The sequence below is a fragment of the Rhinichthys klamathensis genome, unplaced genomic scaffold (assembly GCF_029890125.1).
Source record: "Rhinichthys klamathensis goyatoka isolate OS25496 unplaced genomic scaffold, OSU_Roscu_1.1 h1tg000819l_1, whole genome shotgun sequence".
NCBI lineage: Eukaryota > Metazoa > Chordata > Actinopteri > Cypriniformes > Leuciscidae > Rhinichthys > Rhinichthys klamathensis.
The window spans coordinates 908358-929921 of NW_026607205.1; the positions used below are offsets into that span (position 1 = coordinate 908358).

Sequence of the window (21564 nt, forward strand, 5' to 3'; positions counted from 1 at the left end):
TCACGCTGGTTAATGATGTCGCGCTGGTTAATGATGTCACGCTGGTTAATGATGTCAGTCACGCTGGTTAATGATGTCACGCTGGTTAATGATGTCGCGCTGGTTAATGATGTCAGTCACGCTGGTTAATGATGTCAGTCACGCTGGTTAATGATGTCACGCTGGTTAATGATGTCGCGCTGGTTAATGATGTCAGTCACGCTGGTTAATGATGTCACGCTGGTTAATGATGTCGCGCTGGTTAATGATGTCAGTCACGCTGGTTAATGATGTCGCGCTGGTTAATGATGTCGCGCTGGTTAATGATGTCGCGCTGGTTAATGATGTCAGTCACGCTGGTTAATGATGTCGCGCTGGTTAATGATGTCAGCCACGCTGGTTAATAATGTCGCGCTGGTTAATGATGTCGCGCTGGTTAATGATGTCAGTCACGCTGGTTAATGATGTCGCGCTGGTTAATGATGTCAGTCACGCTGGTTAATGATGTCACGCTGGTTAATGATGTCGCGCTGGTTAATGATGTCAGTCACGCTGGTTAATGATGTCGCGCTGGTTAATGATGTCGCGCTGGTTAATGATGTCACACTGGTTAATGATGTCAGTCACGCTGGTTAATGATGTCACGCTGGTTAATGATGTCACGCTGATTAATGATGTCAGTCACGCTGGTTAATGATGTCACGCTGGTTAATGATGTCAGTCACGCTGGTTAATGATGTCGCACTGGTTAATGATGTCGCGCTGGTTAATGATGTCAGTCACGCTGGTTAATGATGTCGCGCTGGTTAATGATGTCAATCACGCTGGTTAATGATGTCGCGCTGGTTAATGATGTCACGCTGGTTAATGATGTCAGTCACGCTGGTTAATGATGTCACGCTGGTTAATGATGTCACGCTGGTTAATGATGTCGCGCTGGTTAATGATGTCAGTCACGCTGGTTAATGATGTCAGTCACGCTGGTTAATGATGTCACGCTGGTTAATGATGTCGCGCTGGTTAATGATGTCAGTCACGCTGGTTAATGATGTCACGCTGGTTAATGATGTCGCGCTGGTTAATGATGTCAGTCACGCTGGTTAATGATGTCGCGCTGGTTAATGATGTCGCGCTGGTTAATGATGTCGCGCTGGTTAATGATGTCAGTCACGCTGGTTAATGATGTCGCGCTGGTTAATGATGTCAGCCACGCTGGTTAATAATGTCGCGCTGGTTAATGATGTCGCGCTGGTTAATGATGTCAGTCACGCTGGTTAATGATGTCGCGCTGGTTAATGATGTCAGTCACGCTGGTTAATGATGTCACGCTGGTTAATGATGTCGCGCTGGTTAATGATGTCAGTCACGCTGGTTAATGATGTCGCGCTGGTTAATGATGTCGCGCTGGTTAATGATGTCACACTGGTTAATGATGTCAGTCACGCTGGTTAATGATGTCACGCTGGTTAATGATGTCACGCTGATTAATGATGTCAGTCACGCTGGTTAATGATGTCACGCTGGTTAATGATGTCAGTCACGCTGGTTAATGATGTCGCACTGGTTAATGATGTCGCGCTGGTTAATGATGTCAGTCACGCTGGTTAATGATGTCGCGCTGGTTAATGATGTCAGTCACGCTGGTTAATGATGTCACGCTGGTTAATGATGTCGCGCTGGTTAATGATGTCAGTCACGCTGGTTAATGATGTCACGCTGGTTAATGATGTCGCGCTGGTTAATGATGTCAGTCACGCTGGTTAATGATGTCGCGCTGGTTAATGATGTCGCGCTGGTTAATGATGTCAGTCACGCTGGTTAATGATGTCACGCTGGTTAATGATGTCGCGCTGGTTAATGATGTCATTCACACTGGTTAATGATGTCAGTCACGCTGGTTAATGATGTCACGCTGGTTAATGATGTTGCGCTGGTTAATGATGTCAGTCACGCTGGTTAATGATGTCACGCTGGTTAATGATGTCGCGCTGGTTAATGATGTCACACTGGTTAATGATGTCGCGCTGGTTAATGATGTCGCGCTGGTTAATGATGTCAGTCACGCTGGTTAATGATGTCGCGCTGGTTAATGATGTCAGCCACGCTGGTTAATAATGTCGCGCTGGTTAATGATGTCGCGCTGGTTAATGATGTCACGCTGGTTAATGATGTCGCGCTGGTTAATGCTGTCGCGCTGGTTAATGATGTCGCGCTGGTTAATGATGTCAGTCACGCTGGTTAATGATGTCGCGCTGGTTAATGATGTCAGCCACGCTGGTTAATAATGTCGCGCTGGTTAATGATGTCGCGCTGGTTAATGATGTCACACTGGTTAATGATGTCGCGCTGGTTAATGCTGTCGCGCTGGTTAATGATGTCGCGCTGGTTAATGCTGTCGCGCTGGTTAATGATGTCGCGCTGGTTAATGATGTCAGTCACGCTGGTTAATGATGTCGCGCTGGTTAATGATGTCAGCCACGCTGGTTAATAATGTCGCGCTGGTTAATGATGTCGCGCTGGTTAATGATGTCAGTCACGCTGGTTAATGATGTCAGTCACGCTGGTTAATGATGTCGCGCTGGTTAATGATGTCAGTCACGCTGGTTAATGATGTCGCGCTGGTTAATGATGTCAGTCACGCTGGTTAATGATGTCGCGCTGGTTAATGATGTCGCGCTGGTTAATGATGTCGCACTGGTTAATGATGTCGCGCTGGTTAATGATGTCACACTGGTTAATGATGTCGCGCTGGTTAATGATGTCACGCTGGTTAATGATGTCGCACTGGTTAATGATGTCAGTCACGCTGGTTAATGATGTCGCGCTGGTTAATGATGTCGCGCTGGTTAATGATGTCACACTGGTTAATGATGTCGCGCTGGTTAATGATGTCACACTGGTTAATGATGTCGCGCTGGTTAATGATGTCAGTCACGCTGGTTAATGATGTTCGTGCTGGTTAATGATGTCACACTGGTTAATGATGTCGCGCTGGTTAATGATGTCACACTGGTTAATGATGTCGCACTGGTTAATGATGTCAGTCACGCTGGTTAATGATGTCAGTCGCTCTGGTTAATGATGTCGCGCTGGTTAATGATGTCACACTGGTTAATGATGTCGCGCTGGTTAATGATGTCACACTGGTTAATGATGTCGCACTGGTTAATGATGTCAGTCACGCTGGTTAATGATGTCGCGCTGGTTAATGATGTCGCGCTGGTTAATGATGTTGCGCTGGTCAATGATGTTGCGCTGGTTAATGATGTCAGTCACGCTGGTTAATGATGTCAGTCACGCTGGTTAATGATGTCGCACTGGTTAATGATGTCAGTCACGCTGGTTAATGATGTCAGTCACGCTGGTTAATGATGTCAGTCACGCTGGTTAATGATGTCGCGCTGGTTAATGATGTCGCGCTGGTTAATGATGTCGCGCTGGTTAATGATGTCGCACTGGTTAATGATGTCAGTCACGCTGGTTAATGATGTCGCGCTGGTTAATGATGTCGCACTGGTTAATGATGTCACGCTGGTTAATGATGTCACGCTGGTTAATGATGTCGCGCTGGTTAATGATGTCAGTCACGCTGGTTAATGATGTCGCGCTGGTTAATGATGTCGCGCTGGTTAATGATGTTGCGCTGGTCAATGATGTCGCGCTGGTTAATGATGTCGCGCTGGTTAATGATGTCACGCTGGTTAATGATGTCACGCTGGTTAATGATGTCGCGCTGGTTAATGATGTCGCTTTGGTTAATGATGTCACGCTGGTTAATGATGTCGCGCTGGTTAATGATGTCGCTTTGGTTAATGATGTCACGCTGGTTAATGATGTCAGTTACGCTGGTTAGTTACGCTGGTTAATGATGTCGCGCTGGTTAATGATGTCAGTTACGCTGGTTAATGATGTCACGCTGGTTAATGATGTCGCGCTGGTTAATGATGTCAGTCACGCTGGTTAATGATGTCACGCTGGTTAATGATGTCACGCTGGTTAATGATGTCGCGCTGGTTAATGATGTCAGTCACGCTGGTTAATGATGTCACGCTGGTTAATGATGTCACGCTGGTTAATGATGCCACGCTAGAGCTCGTTCACACACACTAGAGCTCGTTCACACACACTAGAGCTCGTTCACACACACTAGAGCTCGTTCACACACATTAAAGCTCGTTCACACACACTAGAGCTCGTTCACAGGTTGCACTGAATGTCATTTTGCTTATTTTCCTCAAGATCAGGAGTTATTGAGTCACATGTCATGCAAACATGAAACTGCTTCTAACCGCAGCTCGATATCTGTGGCTCACACACACAACTCTGCGACGCTGTTTGTGAATGTTCTTTGAAACGATGGTTTTGGGAAACACGACTCGTTGAACTGCTGATAACGACAGAACTCATAGTTAGCAAACGATGCTTTCGGGGAACACACCCCAGAGCGATTCGGAACAGATTGATCTGATATTTAACAAACTGTAAAGATTTAATCCTGTTTTATATAGACAGACTGACAGATCACGTATATGCATCAGTCGCTTTGAGAATAACGCACTTCCTGTTTGTCTCTGTCACCAAGGCGACAACATCCTGTCGGTGCTCCTGCACCTGGTGATGTCGGATGAGCTGGCGGATTCCTCGGAGTATCGCCACGGTAACATGGTGTTCTTCGACCTGCTGGGACTGACGGTGGTGGCGTATCCCGCGCGCGTCGGCACCATCATCAACCTCATGGCGGCCGTCGCCACGGTGATCTACCTGGGCAGGAAGTGCATGATGACCAGCAGTGAGGGTACGTGATGGTCACATGACCAGACATCGGTCCGGCGCCAGTTTGATTTCATGATATCACGGTACACACGTGATCTGGCGTGTGCGGTGTGTGTGATTGTGTGTGTGTGTGTTCTCCCACAGGCGGGCGGTACACACGTGATCTGGCGTGTGCGGTGTGTGTGATCTGATGTGTGTGTGTGTGTGTTCTCCCACAGGCGGGAGATACACACGTGATCTGTGGTGTGCGGTGTGTGTGATCTGATATGTGTGTGTGTGTGTGTTCTCCCACAGGCGGGCGGTACACACGTGATCTGGCGTGTGCGGTGTGTGTGTGTTCTCCCACAGGCGGGCGATACACACGTGATCTGGCGTGTGCGGTGTGTGTGATTGTGTGTGTGTGTGTTCTCCCACAGGCGGGCGATACACACGTGATCTGGCGTGTGCGGTGTGTGTGATTGTGTGTGTGTGTGTTCTCCCACAGGCGGGCGATACACACGTGATTGGCGTGTGCGGTGTGTGTGATTGTGTGTGTGTGTGTTCTCCCACAGGCGGGCGGTACACACGTGATCTGGCGTGTGCGGTGTGTGTGATCTGATGTGTGTTTGTGTGTGTGTTCTCCCACAGGCGGGCGATACACACGTGATCTGGCGTGTGCGGTGTGTGTGATCTGATATGTGTGTGTGTGTGTGTTCTCCCACAGGCGGGCGGTACACACGTGATCTGGCGTGTGCGGTGTGTGTGATTGTGTGTGTGTGTGTTCTCCCACAGGCGGGCGATACACACGTGATCTGGCGTGTGCGGTGTGTGTGATCTGATGTTTGTGTGTGTGTGTTCTCCCACAGGCGAGCGGTACATGCGTGATCTGGCGTGTGCGGTGTGTGTGATCTGATGTGTGTGTGTGTGTGTGTGTGTTCTCCCACAGGCGGGCGGTACACACGTGATCTGGCGTGTGCGGTGTGTGTGATCTGATGTTTGTGTGTGTGTGTGTTCTCCCACAGGCGGGCGGTACACCCGTGATCTGGCGTGTGCGGTGTGTGTGATCTGATGTGTGTGTGTGTGTGTGTGTGTGTGTTCTCCCACAGGCGGGCGGTACATGCGTGATCTGGCGTGTGCGGTGTGTGTGATCTGATGTGTGTGTGTGTGTGTGTTCTCCCACAGGCGGGCGGTACATGCGTGATCTGGCGTGTGCGGTGTGTGTGATCTGATGTTTGTGTGTGTGTGTGTGTCCTCCCACAGGCGGGCGGTACACACGTGATCTGGCGTGTGCGGTGTGTGTGATCTGATGTGTGTGTGTGTGTGTTCTCCCACAGGCGGGCGGTACATGCGTGATCTGGCGTGTGCGGTGTGTTTGATCTGATGTGTGTGTGTGTCCTCCCACAGGCGGGCGGTACACACGTGATCTGGTGTGTGCGTGATCTGATGTTTGTGTGTGTGTGTGTGTCCTCCCACAGGCGGGCGGTACACACGTACACACGTGATCTGGCGTGTGCGGTGTGTGTGATCTGATGTTTGTGTGTGTGTGTGTGTCCTCCCACAGGCGGGCGGTACACACGTGATCTGGCGTGTGCGGTGTGTGTGATCTGATGTGTGTTTGTGTGTGTGTTCTCCCACAGGCGAGCGGTACATGCGTGATCTGGCGTGTGCGGTGTGTTTGATCTGATGTGTGTGTGTGTGTGTGTGTGCGGTGTGTGTGATCTGATGTGTGTGATCTGATGTTTGTGTGTGTGTGTGTGTTCTCCCACAGGCGGGCGGTACACACGTGATCTGGCGTGTGCGGTGTGTGTGATCTGATGTGTGTGTGTGTGTGTGTGCGGTGTGTGTGATCTGATGTTTGTGTGTGTGTTCTCCCACAGGCGGGCGGTACACACGTGATCTGGCGTGTGCGGTGTGTGTGATCTGATGTGTGTTTGTGTGTGTGTGCGGTGTGTGTGATCTGATGTGTGTTTGTGTGTGTGTGCGGTGTGTGTGATCTGATGTGTGTGATCTGATGTTTGTGTGTGTGTTCTCCCACAGGCGGGCGGTACACACGTGATCTGGCGTGTGCGGTGTGTGTGATCTGATGTGTGTGTGTGTGTGTGTTCTCCCACAGGCGGGTGGTACATGCGTGATCTGGCGTGTGCGGTGTGTTTGATCTGATGTGTGTGTGTGTGTGTGTGCGGTGTGTGTGATCTGATGTGTGTGATCTGATGTTTGTGTGTGTGTTCTCCCACAGGCGGGCGGTACACACGTGATCTGGCGTGTGCGGTGTGTGTGATCTGATGTGTGTGTGTGTGTGTTCTCCCACAGGCGGGCGGTACACACGTGATCTGGCGTGTGCGGTGTGTGTGATCTGATGTGTGTGTGTGTGTGTTCTCCCACAGGCGGGCGGTACACACGTGATCTGGCGTGTGCGGTGTGTGTGGTGCTCCTGGGCTGGGTCGTGGCTCTGCTGGCGGTTCTGATCGTGGCTCTGCTCGTCACACTGACGGGTCGCTCCATGTTCTGGTACACACACTTCTACGCCGCCGTCTGTCTGTACGGATCCGTCGCCGCCGGCAAGATCCTGCTGATACACACGCTGGCCAAGAACCTGTACTACGGGGTGAGTGAGGGGACAAAACACACACACACACACACACACACACACACACACACACACACACACACACACACACACACACACACACACACGAGTTCTCAAACATGAGCTCATCTGCTGATTGACGGAAGTTAGTGATGTCACACTTTGATGATGTCAGTTTGACACTGATGTCAGTGAACCCAACGGATGTAAACCTAAAGCAAATATTTTATGCCAAAGCAGTAGCTTTATTTAAACAAATACAATTTTTATGCAGAATAAGTAGCATTATTGAATAAATAGCATTTATTTATTTTGCCCAAAGCAGTAGAATTATTTAAAACAAATACAGCACAGATTTATTTATTTATTTCATACCTGTTTTTAAATCAATAGCATTATTGAAATAAATATATATTTTTTTTTTATTAATTATATTATTATTATTATTATTTATTATTTAAATGTCAAATCAATAGTATTATCTAAATAAAAATATGTATTTATGTATTTTTTTAAATATCAAGTCAATAACATCATTTAAATAAATAATTAATAATAATAATGATAATAATATAATTTTTTTAAATGTCAAATCAGTGACATTATCTAAATAAATACAAATAATACTTTATTTATTTCCTTAACTATTTTAATGACAGGTCAGTGCCATTATTGAAATAAATTTAATATATATATATCTATTTATTTAAAAAATCAATCTATTTATCTTTTTTTTATAAGTCATGTTTTCATTGATAAGTGATAACTGATATGCTGCCTAAAATAAAAATAAAATATTTTTTCATTTATTTATGCGTTTTAAAAAAAAGTAATCAGTAGCATTATTTTGATAAATAATAATAATAATCTAATTATTTATTTAAGTGTTAAGTCATTAGTATTATTTAAATAAATAAAAATATATTTTATTTACTTATCAATTTTAATGCAAAATCATTAGTATTATTTAAATAATACTAGTATATACTATAATACTAAAATTTACATTTTAAAATATATATATTTAAATAATCAATTTATATACATTTGTAATAATAAATTTCATGACTGATAATAACTGACATGCTGGCTAATATTATGCTGAGCTGATCAGACCAGCGTCGGGATCTTTTTTTTTTTTTAAATTATCCTTTATTTTACCAGGATAGTCCCATTGAGATAAAAATCTCTTCTTCCAGGGAGTCCTGGCCAAAATGGCAGCACGAAAAGTTTCACATATACAATATACAAACATAAAACTCAAAATCTTACATAAAATTGTACCCAGCACTCATAAAATTACAACAAAAGTTACTTTACAAAACATGCACACCTTTCCTTTAAATTGGTGGATAAGAAGATTTTTAAATAAGAGAGTTTTCCTCATTATTCTACTTGTTAACCGTGAGCTGGTGTAACCCGAGCGCACTGAGGCGGCTCTACATGTTTCAGGACGTCTGTGAAAGCCTCAGCGCTGGTTACTGAGTGTCCCGTTCTAGCGCCTCGAGTCAGGACATTACAGCTCTCTTATGGGTTTGTGTTTGAGCTTGTGCTCGTCAATGTCACCGAGGGTCTTACTAATGACCCAGTTACCCAGAGTTCACAGCTGCGTCTAATCAACACCGTTTTTTATTGATCCAGTTTCTAGTTTTAAATGTGCGGTTCAGATGCTGTGACTCGGCACTGTTGCATCTAAGCTTTGTTAGTCCATTTAAACAGCTTAATGTGATTTAATAAAAGTACAAATATTCCATTTAGTCTCTCAGTTAATATGAGCTCATCAAAATTGTAGTAATATATATAATATACATAGTAATATATTATGAAAGAATGAAGAAAGTGTTTGTTTGCGCAATCTTACATTATTTGTCAATCATTGAAGCTGCTTTCTTGTGTTTGTAAAGTTACACTTTAATTTCCCAGATTAGTTATTAGAATATATTCAGGTCACACAATATCAGCGGGTCATTTCTCCATTCTTCATTTCTCTGAGGTTTGATGGATTTCTTATCACAAGTATTGAGATTTTATGGTTCTTCTGCTCATCTTTTTGATCAACAATACAGTAAAAACAGTGAAATATTATTCCAGTGTAAAACATCTGTTTGCTATGTGAATATACAGTAAAGTGTAATTTATTCCTGTGATCAAAGCTGAATTTTCAGCATCATTACTCCAGTCTTCAGTGTCACATGATCCTTCACAAATCACTCTAAAATGATGATCTGATGCTCATAAACATTTATGATTATTATCAATGTTGAAAATCAATGCATTTTATTGTTCAGGATTCTTTAATGAATAGAAAGTTAATAAGAACAGCATTTATTTGAAATAGAATCTTTTGTCACATTATAAGTGTCACTTTTGATCAATTTAAAGATTTTAAACAAAATCTTCAGTTGTTGTGATGGATCTGTCAATCAAAACGTCATCTTTCACACATTTGCTGCCTCTAACCCAGAGACTGACATGAGTGTGTGTGATACGAGCTGAAGTCAGATCAGATAAAGACTGATAAATATGTGTGTGTGTTTCAGCGTATCAGAGCGTCAGTCGAGGACAGTAACCTCTCACACACACACAAACACACACTGTGTTAAAGAGCATGTGGCTTGTGCTGAAATATTATTTTACACTCCTGTTCCACATGTACACACTATGTACTTAATATAGCAGTGACAATAACTGGGTAATAACTGCACTAGCCCCTAAACCGAACCCTAACCCATGCATTTACCTTATATTACCAGTACTAGTAAAACTTTAAAACTTCGGTAACTGGATCTAGTTTCTATAAACTCGTCTTTTGTCTAAAATGAAACACTTCCTAACTGACGAAACACTGGAGACGGCAGTTCATGCGTTCATTACTTCCCGTTTAGACCATTTTTAATTCTCTTTTAGAAACGTATTTGTTTTCTCTGGCGAATTGATTTATTTTTATTATACATTTTTTAAAATGTGTATATTATATTATATTTGTGTGTATTAAAGTGTATATATTTCGGATCTGTATTTAGTTGTCCTGTACAGCACTTTGGCCAGTCTTGTGGCTGTTTTAAATGTGCTTTATAAATTAATTAAACTCAAACTTGAAACTTAATTTCTTGGGTAAGTACACTGTAAATACACATACTGTAAAATATCTGCTCTAGTTGATCCTCGGCTGACGTCCGACTCCTGCTGCGCTCTGATTGGCTGAGACACAGTCAGTGTGTGTTTATTGTCATGTTCAACCCCGTAAGACTTTCGTTCATCTTCGGGACACAAATGAAGATATTTCTGATTAAATCTGAGAGCTGGATCACTCCTACATAGGCTTCTAAGGCAGGGGTTCTCAAACATTTTGGAGCCAGGGACCCCTTACAGGGGAAAAACATTTCCAAGGACCCCCTCATATTTATAACAGTGACTGAGCCTAAAGTTAATGTGGGAGTGGTTAATGAAATATTTTGACACAAATAGTCTCCACCCAGGGTCATATGCAGGAATTTCTAAATAGCCTACTGAGGTCCCAAAAGTGAACTTGCTAGGGGGGTTCGGGGGCATGCCCCCCCGAGGAATTTTAGATTTTCTTGATCTACACGTGCATTTTAAGGTGTTTTTAAGGCCAAAAATTGTACTTTTTTCTTGATATACCCAGAAAGAATGGAAGTGCAATGTGACAACATGTCCCATAGGTGGGGCACATTGTAACATGACCATATGACAGATTAAAATGTTATCTGATCTAATCAAACAAATATACAAGACAAACAAAAATATTTTCTCAATAAAATACAATTATTAACTTTTTCATATAAAATAATGGCATTTTAAAACAATTAAAAATAAACTAATTTTTGAGTTTGACAACGAACACACAGCTATACAACATAGTTCAAAACATATTCATTGTAACGCAGTGTGACAACATGACCCACTTGCACAACTGGGATTTACGTTGTGCCCCGCTATCCCCTATATTTCCTTTCCCGGTTGATACTTTGCAAACTGATTGTTTCTGTCGTTTGTTTAAAACTTCTATCTAAAACAGCTGTTTAGTTTAGCGATTTACATCTCATCTCGCACTTTATGACCGAATAACTGAAGCGTCATGCGGAAATTCGCGCTCGGCTTGCAGCTTCTGTGAACATAAACCCGCCTACTTTGATTTAATCTCCGACTCAAACATTGACATTGACGAGCGCTGTTAGTCTGCTGAAACCGCTCAGATGAGAAGGTCAGTTATCATCGCGATGTTTAATATCCTTGCAGCACCAAATTAGAGTTAATATTAGGCAATTATTTCACAACTTTCATTATACACATAGAAAAATTACAGAGGCCCGGACCTCAGGGACCTCAATTGTGGGTATACGACCCTGTCCCTATGCACAAATTTATAATTTACTGTATTCTCCAGAAAATAAGTTGGACCTGAGTGTGTAATACTTTGTTGCGTTCTTGAGGCGTAGTAGGCCTACTTCCCCTCACTCCACAGCAAATCCTTAAATTAATGGTATTCAGAACAAAACAAGAATGAAAAATAATACTATTAATAGATAATAATACAAATAATAATAGTATACAGACAACATTTATTTAAAACATCAAGTCTCTAAACGAATTAAGTTGAATCGAAACTGAAACTGCAGACGTTGGGCTCGTGCATCTCTCATTCGGTCCAAAGTTTCCATATTTGCGATGTAGCCTAACATTTGGAAGCTTAACTATTTATGTAAAGAAAGCTTCATGCTTCAGTCCCAATATAGGCCTACACGTATCAGCATCTTCACATTTGGAGAAATGAGATTGGAACAACAGCAAGTCGACAGTATATGATTGACCGTCTCTGCCTTCATAGTGTACAACAGACAAATTAAATTAAGCAGAACTTTTTATAAGTTCGGTGAGTATTTTATTTTGATAATGAACAGGTTTTGATGTCAAATTAGCAGTGCTAGAACTGACATATTGTGCGCGCACATGAGACGCCGGCGCGAACACTTGGATTTTTCCTCAGCAGTGGTGTGGTCATACAGATAAGAGTACATCATTCAAAACGGCAAAGTGTCTATTTTTTATTTGTGTATACATTAAAAATGACTACAAAATGTCATGCCTTTTAAAAATAAAGAACACAACAGGATGCGCGTTCTGCCGTCTCTGTCTCCTTTCTGGCGCACGTGCCCAAAAATCGACCAAAATACAGCGAATACTTGACGCACAGACATAAGAAATATAGATAGAATATCTATCTATATAAACCTTTAAGAGCCTACTTTTTTATTATTTGACATTAAATGCATTATATAAGTCACTTTGGAATAAATAGCAAGTTTTCAGATGCTAAAGAAAAGATGACTTATAGTCGGGAAAAACGGTAGGCTGTTATAAATTATTTCGCGGACCCCCTGGCTATAGTTCACGGACCACCAGGGGTCCGCGGACCCCACTTTGAGAACCACTGTTCTAAGGGATTGAAACTTGCCGGCCCAAAAGTTATTAAAGACATCGTTAAAATAGTCCGAGTGACTACAGCGGCTCAATCTTAAGTTTATCAAGCGACGAGAATACTTTTTGTGCGCAAGAAAACAAACAAAAATAACGACTTTATTCAACTATTCATTTCCTTCTCTGTGGGCCTCGAGTGAGTTCTCTAGTGTAACAGTGCAGCGCTTCTGTTGTTGTACGTCACACGCAGGCTCACTATTGGCCGACGCTGGTCATGTGTGTGTGATGCGTGTGACGTACAACACAGAAGCGCTGCGCTGGCCCACAGAGAAGGAAACGAATAGTTGAATATTCTGTCTCTCTCTCTCTCTCTCTCTCTCTCTCTCTCTCTCTCTCTCTCTCTCTCTCTCTCTCTCTCTCTCTGTGTGTGTGTGTGTTCAGAGCGCGAGTCGTGTGTATCTGTCCGAGCTGTTCTTCGACGTGAGTCTGCTGTTGTGGTGTTGTGCGCTGCTCTTCCTCACTCAGCGAGGGTTGTGTTCAGCGTACGTTCCCATGATGATGGTGGTGTTTCCGCTCGCCAGCAAACTGATGCTCAGAAAACACTTCAGAGCCAGAGGTCAGAGGTCACACCACACACACACACACGATTCTTTACATTATTCCTCTGAGATGAAGCTTATTTGGTGTATTTATTTCAGGCATTTTGTTTTACAGCTGTCATGGTTCCTTAAGGTATTAATTATATATTATGATATTTTTGTGATATTTTAAGTGTTATACAATACAACATTTTAAAACATTCATTCATTCAGGTCTATAAATTAATAGTGTTTAGAAAAAATAATTTGCTATCACCGTTATACAAAGTAAATATTTTTAATGTAATATTTCAGTGTTTTGCTTTGGCTTAAGTACAATGTCAAAATAAAAGCCAATTGTTTAATTCTGTATTTGAAAAAAATATTTATATATATTTTTAAATATATAATGCCTGTATGCAAATATATAATAGTATTTCAATTGCATCATAATTACCCAATATTTGTATTAAAACTGGACTTTTATTTTGCCGTACCTTTAGGGTGTTTCAGGTCTCTGGTCAGCAGTAGTTTTAGCTCAGGATGGGGTCAAAGGGCAGAAATCAGGGCTCTGATGTTTAAATGAGGTCGACACATGGCTGTTGTGCTGATTAGTGGTGTGTGTGTGTGTGTGTGTGTGTGTGTGCAGGAGCATCTCTGCAGTACTCTGTCCTGTACCTCGTGGGTCTCACCGTGCCTTATGTCCACATCATGTTCCTCATCTGGGTGGTTTTTGAGATCTTCACACCAATCCTGGGCCGCAGCGGAACCGAAATACCACCAGATGTCGTCCTGGCATCAATTGTTACCCTGGCAACCGTGATTCTGTCTTCCTATTTTGTGAGTAAATGTTAGTTACTAACATAGTAAATTCAAATTCAAACAGTCAAATTCAAACCATCAAATTCAAACAGTCAAATTCAAACAGTCAAATTCAAACATTCAAATTCAAACATTAAAATTCAAACCGTCAAATTCAAACCGTCAAATTCAAACATTCAAACAGCCAAATTCAAACAGTCAAATTCAAACAGTCAAATTCAAACATTCAAATTCAAACATTCAAACAGCCAAATTCAAACAGTCAAATTTAAACAGTCAAATTCAAACATTTAAACAGCCAAATTCAAACCGTCAAATTCAAACATTCAAACAGTCAAATTCAAACAGTCAAATTCAAAAAGGCAAATTCAAACATTCAAATTCAAACCGTCAAATTCAAACATTCAAATTCAAACATTCAAACAGCCAAATTCAAACTGTCGTTCAAACATTCAAATTCAAACATTCAAGCAATAAAATTGAAACATTCAAATTGAAACATTTAAAGTCAAACTCAAACAGCTAAATTCAGATATTTAAATTGAAATATTCATATTCAAATTCAAACAGCCAAATTGAAACAGTCAAGTTCAAACTAATCTTAATTGCCTTTCTATGTTTTTGGGATATGATGTTTGAATTAGGAATGTAAAAAATGTGTAAAAAATAAAGTGTTTCTAAAACTCTCTCTCTCTCCAGATGCATTTCATCTATCTGTCGCACAGCACGAAGCGGATGCTGGCTGGTCTGGGGTCAGTGTTCACGCTGATGTTTGTTCTGGTCTGCTGTGGTCTGTTCTTCCCGTACTCTGGTGACCCGTCCAGTCCTCGACCCAAACGAGTCTTTGTGCAGGTATCGTCGTCACTGATCCGTTATTAGAGTTTACTGAAACTCAAACCATGAAATATTGTCCTGACTTGAAATAAAATAAACATTACCTGAGAATAAGTTTTCATATATATACACCGTATATATATTCATTATTTCAGCTAGTTGCAAAAAAACAAAATATTTTCATTTTATTTTAACATGATGCACACCTGAATGGATTATTACAGTAGTTGTGTCCAGTGTTGGGGGAAACTCATTACAGGTAACTTGAGTTATGTAATCACGCTTGAATTAAACCCATAAGCAAAAATGACTATAGTTTTTTTGTTGTTGTTGTTGTTGTTGTTGTTGTTGTTGTTAAGCGCTTGAGCAGCGCCCTGTACTGCACTCTACTTTACTGTACTATACTGTACTCTACTCTACTGCACTCTACTCTACTGTGCTCTACTGTACTGTACTGTACTCTACTGTACTGTACTCTACTGTACTCTACTGTACTGTACTCTACTGCACTCTACTTTACTGTGCTATACTGTACTCCACTTTACTGTACTCTACTCTACTGCACTCTACTCTACTGTGCTCTACTCTACTGTACTGTACTCTACTGTACTCTACTGTACTGTACTCTACTGCACTCTACTCTACTGCGCTCTACTCTACTGTATGTACTCTACTGTACTGTACTCTACTGTACTGTACTCTACTGCACTCTACTTTACTGTACTATACTGTACTCCACTTTACTGTACTCTACTCTACTGCACTCTACTCTACTGTGCTCTACTCTACTGTACTGTACTCTACTGTACTGTACTCTAATCTACTGCACTGTACTCTACTGTACTCCACTTTACTGTACTCTACTCTACTGCACTCTACTCTACTGTGCTCTACTCTACTGCACTCTACTTTACTGTACTATACTGTACTCTACTTTACTGTACTCTACTGTACTCCACTTTACTCTACTCTACTGCACTCTACTCTACTGTACTCTACTCTACTTTACTGTGCTCTACTCTACTCTACTGTACTTGACTCCACTCTACTGCACTCTACTGTGCTGTACTGTACTGTACTGCACTCTACTCTACTGTACTCTACTGTACTGCACTCTACTCTACTGTGCTGTACTGTACTCTACTGTACTGCACTCTACTCTACTGTACTCTACTGATCTCTACTCTACTGTACTCTACTGTGCTGTACTCTACTCTACTGCACTCTACTCTACTTTACTGCACTCTACTCTATTGCACTCTACTCTACTGTACTCTACTGTGCTGTACTCTACTCTACTGTACTGCGCTCTACTGTACTCTACTGTACTCTACTGTGCTGTACTCTACTGTACTGCACTCTACTCTACTGTACTGTACTGTGCTGTACTCTACTCTACTGTACTCTACTGCACTCTACTGTACTGGACTCTACTCTACTGTACTCTACTGTGCTCTACTGTGCTGTACTCTACTCTACTGCACTCTACTCTACTGTACTGCACTCTACTCTATTGCACTCTACTCTACTGTACTCTACTGTGCTGTACTCTACTCTACTGTACTGCGCTCTACTCTACTCTACTGTACTCTACTGTGCTGTACTCTACTCTACTGTACTGCACTCTACTCTACTGTACTGTACTGTGCTCTACTCTACTGTACTCTACTGCACTCTACTGTACTGGACTCTACTCTACTGTACTCTACTGTGCTCTACTGTGCTGTACTCTACTCTACTGTACTGCACTCTACTCTACTGCACTCTACTGTACTGGACTCTACTCTACTGTACTCTACTGTGCTCTACTGTGCTGTACTCTACTCTACTGTACTGCACTCTACTCTACTGCACTCTACTGTACTGGACTCTACTCTACTGTACTCTACTGTGCTCTACTGTGCTGTACTCTACTCTACTGTACTGCACTCTACTCTACTGCACTCTACTGTACTGGACTCTACTCTACTGTACTCTACTGTGCTCTACTGTGCTGTACTCTACTCTACTGTACTGCACTCTACTCTACTGCACTCTACTGTGCTGGACTCTACTGTACTCTACTGTGCTGTACTCTACTGTACTCTACTGCACTCTATTGTGCTCTACTGTGCTGTACTCTACTGTACTGCACTCTACTCTACTGCACTCTACTGTACTCTACTGTGCTGTACTCTACTGTACTGTACTCTACTCTACTGCACTCTACTCTACTGCACTCTACTGTACTCTACTGTGCTGTACTCTACTGTACTCTACTGTACTGGACTCTACTCTACTATTCTCTACTGTGCTGTACTCTACTGTACTGTACTCTACTCTACTGCACTCTACTCTACTGCACTTTACTGTACTCTACTGTGCTGTACTCTACTGTACTGGACTCTACTCTACTGTACTCTACTCTACTGTACTCTACTGTGCTGTACTCTACTGTACTGCACTCTACTCTATTGCACTCTACTCTACTGTACTCTACTGTGCTGTACTCTACTCTACTGCACTCTACTCTACTGTACTGCACTCTACTCTATTGCACTCTACTGTGCTGTACTCTACTCTACTGTACTGCACTCTATTCTACTGTACTCTACTGTGCTGGACTCTACTCTACTGTATTCTACTGTACTCTACTGTGCTGTACTCTACTCTACTGTACTGCACTCTACTCTACTGCACTCTACTGTACTCTACTGTGCTGTGCTGTACTGTGCTGTACTCTACTCTACTGTGCTATACTCTACTCTACTGCACTCTACTGTACTCTACTGTGCTGTACTGTGCTGTACTCTACTCTACTGTACTGCACTCTACTCTACTGCACTCTACTGTACTGGACTCTACTCTACTGTACTCTACTGTACTGCACTCTAATCTACTGCACTCTACTCTACTGCACTCTACTGTACTCTACTGTGCTGTACTCTACTGTACTGGACTCTACTCTACTGTACTGCACTCTACTCTATTGCACTCTACTCTACTGTACTCTACTGTACTCTACTGTGCTCTACTCTACTGTACTGCACTCTACTCTATTGCACTCTACTCTACTGTACTCTACTGTACTCTACTGTGCTCTACTCTACTGTACTGCACTCTACTCTATTGCACTCTACTCTACTGTGCTGTACTCTACTGTACTCTACTGTACTCTACTGTGCTGTACTCTACTCTACTGCACTCTACTTTACTGTACTCTACTGTGCTTTACTCTACTTTACTCTTCTCTACTGTACTTTACTCTACTGTACTGAACGCCACTGTACGGTACTCTACCTTACGGTACTCTATTGTACTATACTGTACTCTACTGTACTTTACTGTACGGTACTCTACTCTACTGTACACGAGTGAATCTGCATTTTCTTGAGCCTGAGGATTAGGTCTTTACATTTGCCTAAAAATATTCATTTTTTTGTTATAAAAAAACAAGCCCAGCCCAGGTGGGGAAAAATAACGCAAAAGTACAGTAACGTATTACTTTTCTAAAAAAGTAACTAGGAAACGCAATATTGTAATGTATTACTTTACAACTTTCCCCAACACTGGTTCTGTTTGTGTGTGTGTGTGTGTGTGTGTGTGTGTGTGTGTTTTCAGCACACCACACGCAGGTTCCACGCGCTGGACGGGTCTCTGCAGAGCTCCGACTCGGGATTATGGGTCAACAGTCTGGATTACACCGGGATGCAGCACATCACTCCTCATATCCCAGAGATCAACGACAGCATCCGCACACACTGCCAGGACCAGCTGCCCTACTGCGGATTCCCATGGTTCCTCCCGGTCAAGTTCCTGGTCAAGTGAGTGAAGCTCGGAGGATCGGGTGATGTGCGGCTTCAGCCTTAAACCCATAAAAAACCCTGTATGTGCGTAGTGTCCGTGACGTCACTCGTAGGTTCTGAAGCCCAAAGTGGGCGGAGCCGGCCGTCGCCATCTTGGCAGCGTGTCACTCCCGGATAACAGAAAAATCACATTTAGGAGCATAATTCCTGGTGAAAAACTACATTACCCTAGCATGGTGGACACAGACCCTTCTCAGTCGTAACTGTGGGTCTGGGGAAGCTTCATTCCCAAAGGGGCGTCACCAACAGACGTCAATTAGATAGACCTAAAACCAATCAGAGCGATCGTCATCGTGTAAAGCCCGCCTCAAAGTTTGTGATTGGTGCCTCGATTTGCAAAGATTGGAAATGGGCTTGAATGGGCTCTTGGCCAGACTGACTTGCAGAGCAAATCTCAAATTTGCCGGAAGTTCGTCTGGGTTTTCCCGGGCTAACATTACCCATGATTCTGCAGAGAAATCTCCACCAATCAGAGAATCATGACAAGCAAACTACACCAAAAGAGCTCCGCCCACTTCAGTGAAGCACTACGAATAACGTAATAGTCTGAAATATTTTTAACCCCCCATTTTGGCAAGTGAGGCATAAATGACATATCCAAAATAAAAGCTCATTAGTCATTGTGAATATACACATAACCAACATATATATATAGAAAGCCAATACTTGAGAGTTTACAGTTCAGGACAGTTCAGAATTACTCTGAAATTAATTTAGATGTATAATCTCAAACATAAAAACAAAACAAAAATATATTAACATTATTATATTAATAGTATTTTGAATGTATACAAATATGATGTGGCTGTAGTGTAGCAATTTAGAAACACAATGAAACTGAAGACACAAGTGTGGTCATTCTTCATTTAAAATCTGAAGTTTTTATGAAATATTTTCTAAGCCCATGTCATGTGAGTTTTTAGAAAAGGCTAATAAAAAGCTAATAAGAAATAATATTGTTTCGGATGTTCGCTATTAAGTCCCGTCACCAAATATACCATTTTTAGATTTTTATCTTCAAGTTGGGTGTTAAAAATGACAGTGTGAATGCTAAGTGACTAAATGTATTATTTTCCAGACCAATAGAACTGAACTACAAGTGTGAACCATATACTGTAAAAAATATGGGCGTATTGTGCGTGACGTCACCCGTAGTGTTTCTGAAGAGCGTTTTTAAAGCCCAAAGTGGGCGGAGCCGGGCGAAGTGGATAACCGGAAATGTGCAGCGAGGCGGATTAGCTGAGGTGACGTGATGCTAACGCTAGAAGACAAACGGCTAGTAATGACATCAGCGGCAATCCACCTGTCAATCAAGTGGCCACGCCCTTAATTATGCTGAACTTTAAGACTTAATATAATTTAAATGGATGAGTTATAAAAAAATTCATCTTCCTCACAGTCGTCATGAAGGGCAAAATTATCTATATAGACCAAAACCACTTTTTGCTCCAGACTGTAAACATGTTTATTTCTGCTGTAAATTTGGTCATTTTAACATGCGAGTCTATGGGATTGAGTCTTTTCTGCAGCCGGCCTCTAGAGGCCAGTGGAGGAACTGCAGTTTACACCACTTGTGTGTTGATTCGAGAGCGAGACCGGAAGGTTGAACCTCATGATGTCTTTCTCTCCCTGTTTCAGGAAGAACTGGTATCTCCCGGCTCCTGAAGTCTCTCCTGAAGCTCCGCTGGAGTTCCGGCTCTTATCCAGACAGAAGACCGAATGGGGAAGCGTTAAAATGACTTTTGAGGTCAAAGGTGAGACTTCAGACTAATAGGATTTTCATGTGTGAGAGTAGAAATGTATGTATGTGAATGGAGAATGTATGTGTGTGACAGTAGAAGAATGAATTTTGGCTTGTACGGCCCCTCATAAAAATACATGCATACATACATACATCCATACATACATGCACACAAAAATACATACATACCTATATATATGCATACATGCATACATACATACATACATACATGCATACATACATGCATACATACATGCATACATACGGTACATACTACATACATACATACATGCATACATACATGCATACATACATACATACATACATACATACATACATACATACATACATACATACATACATACATACATACATGCATGCATACATACATACATACATACATACATGCATGCATGCATGCATGCATACATACATACATACATACATACATACATACATACATACATACATACATACATACATACATACATACATGCATACATACATGCATACATACATACATACATACATACATACATACATACATACATACATACATGCATACATACATACATACATACATACATACATACATACATACATACATACATACATACATACATACATACATACATACATGCATACATACATACATACATACATACATGCATGCATGCATACATGCATGCATACATACATACATGCATACATACATACATACATACATGCATGCATACATACATACATACATACATGCATGCATACATACATACATACATACATACATACATACATACATACATACATGCATACATACATACATACATGCATACATACATACATACATACATACATGCATACATACATACATACATACATACATGCATGCATACATACATACATACATACATACATACATACATGCATACATACATGCATACATACATACATGCATACATACATACATACATACATACATACATACAT

The 21564-nt window shown here is 41.8% G+C and overlaps 1 protein-coding gene across 1 annotated transcript in view; it reads left to right on the top strand.

Moving 5' to 3' along the window:
- Positions 1-21564, top strand: part of LOC130078137 (endoplasmic reticulum metallopeptidase 1) — a 52159-nt gene that overhangs the window by 15170 nt on the left and 15425 nt on the right. The window contains exons 7-13 of the mRNA XM_056243647.1: positions 4562-4774; positions 7116-7336; positions 13199-13373; positions 13985-14175; positions 14857-15009; positions 18592-18794; positions 20475-20590. Coding sequence (XP_056099622.1) covers positions 4562-4774; positions 7116-7336; positions 13199-13373; positions 13985-14175; positions 14857-15009; positions 18592-18794; positions 20475-20590 — 1272 coding nt within the window. The remainder of the gene's footprint in view (positions 1-4561; positions 4775-7115; positions 7337-13198; positions 13374-13984; positions 14176-14856; positions 15010-18591; positions 18795-20474; positions 20591-21564) is intronic.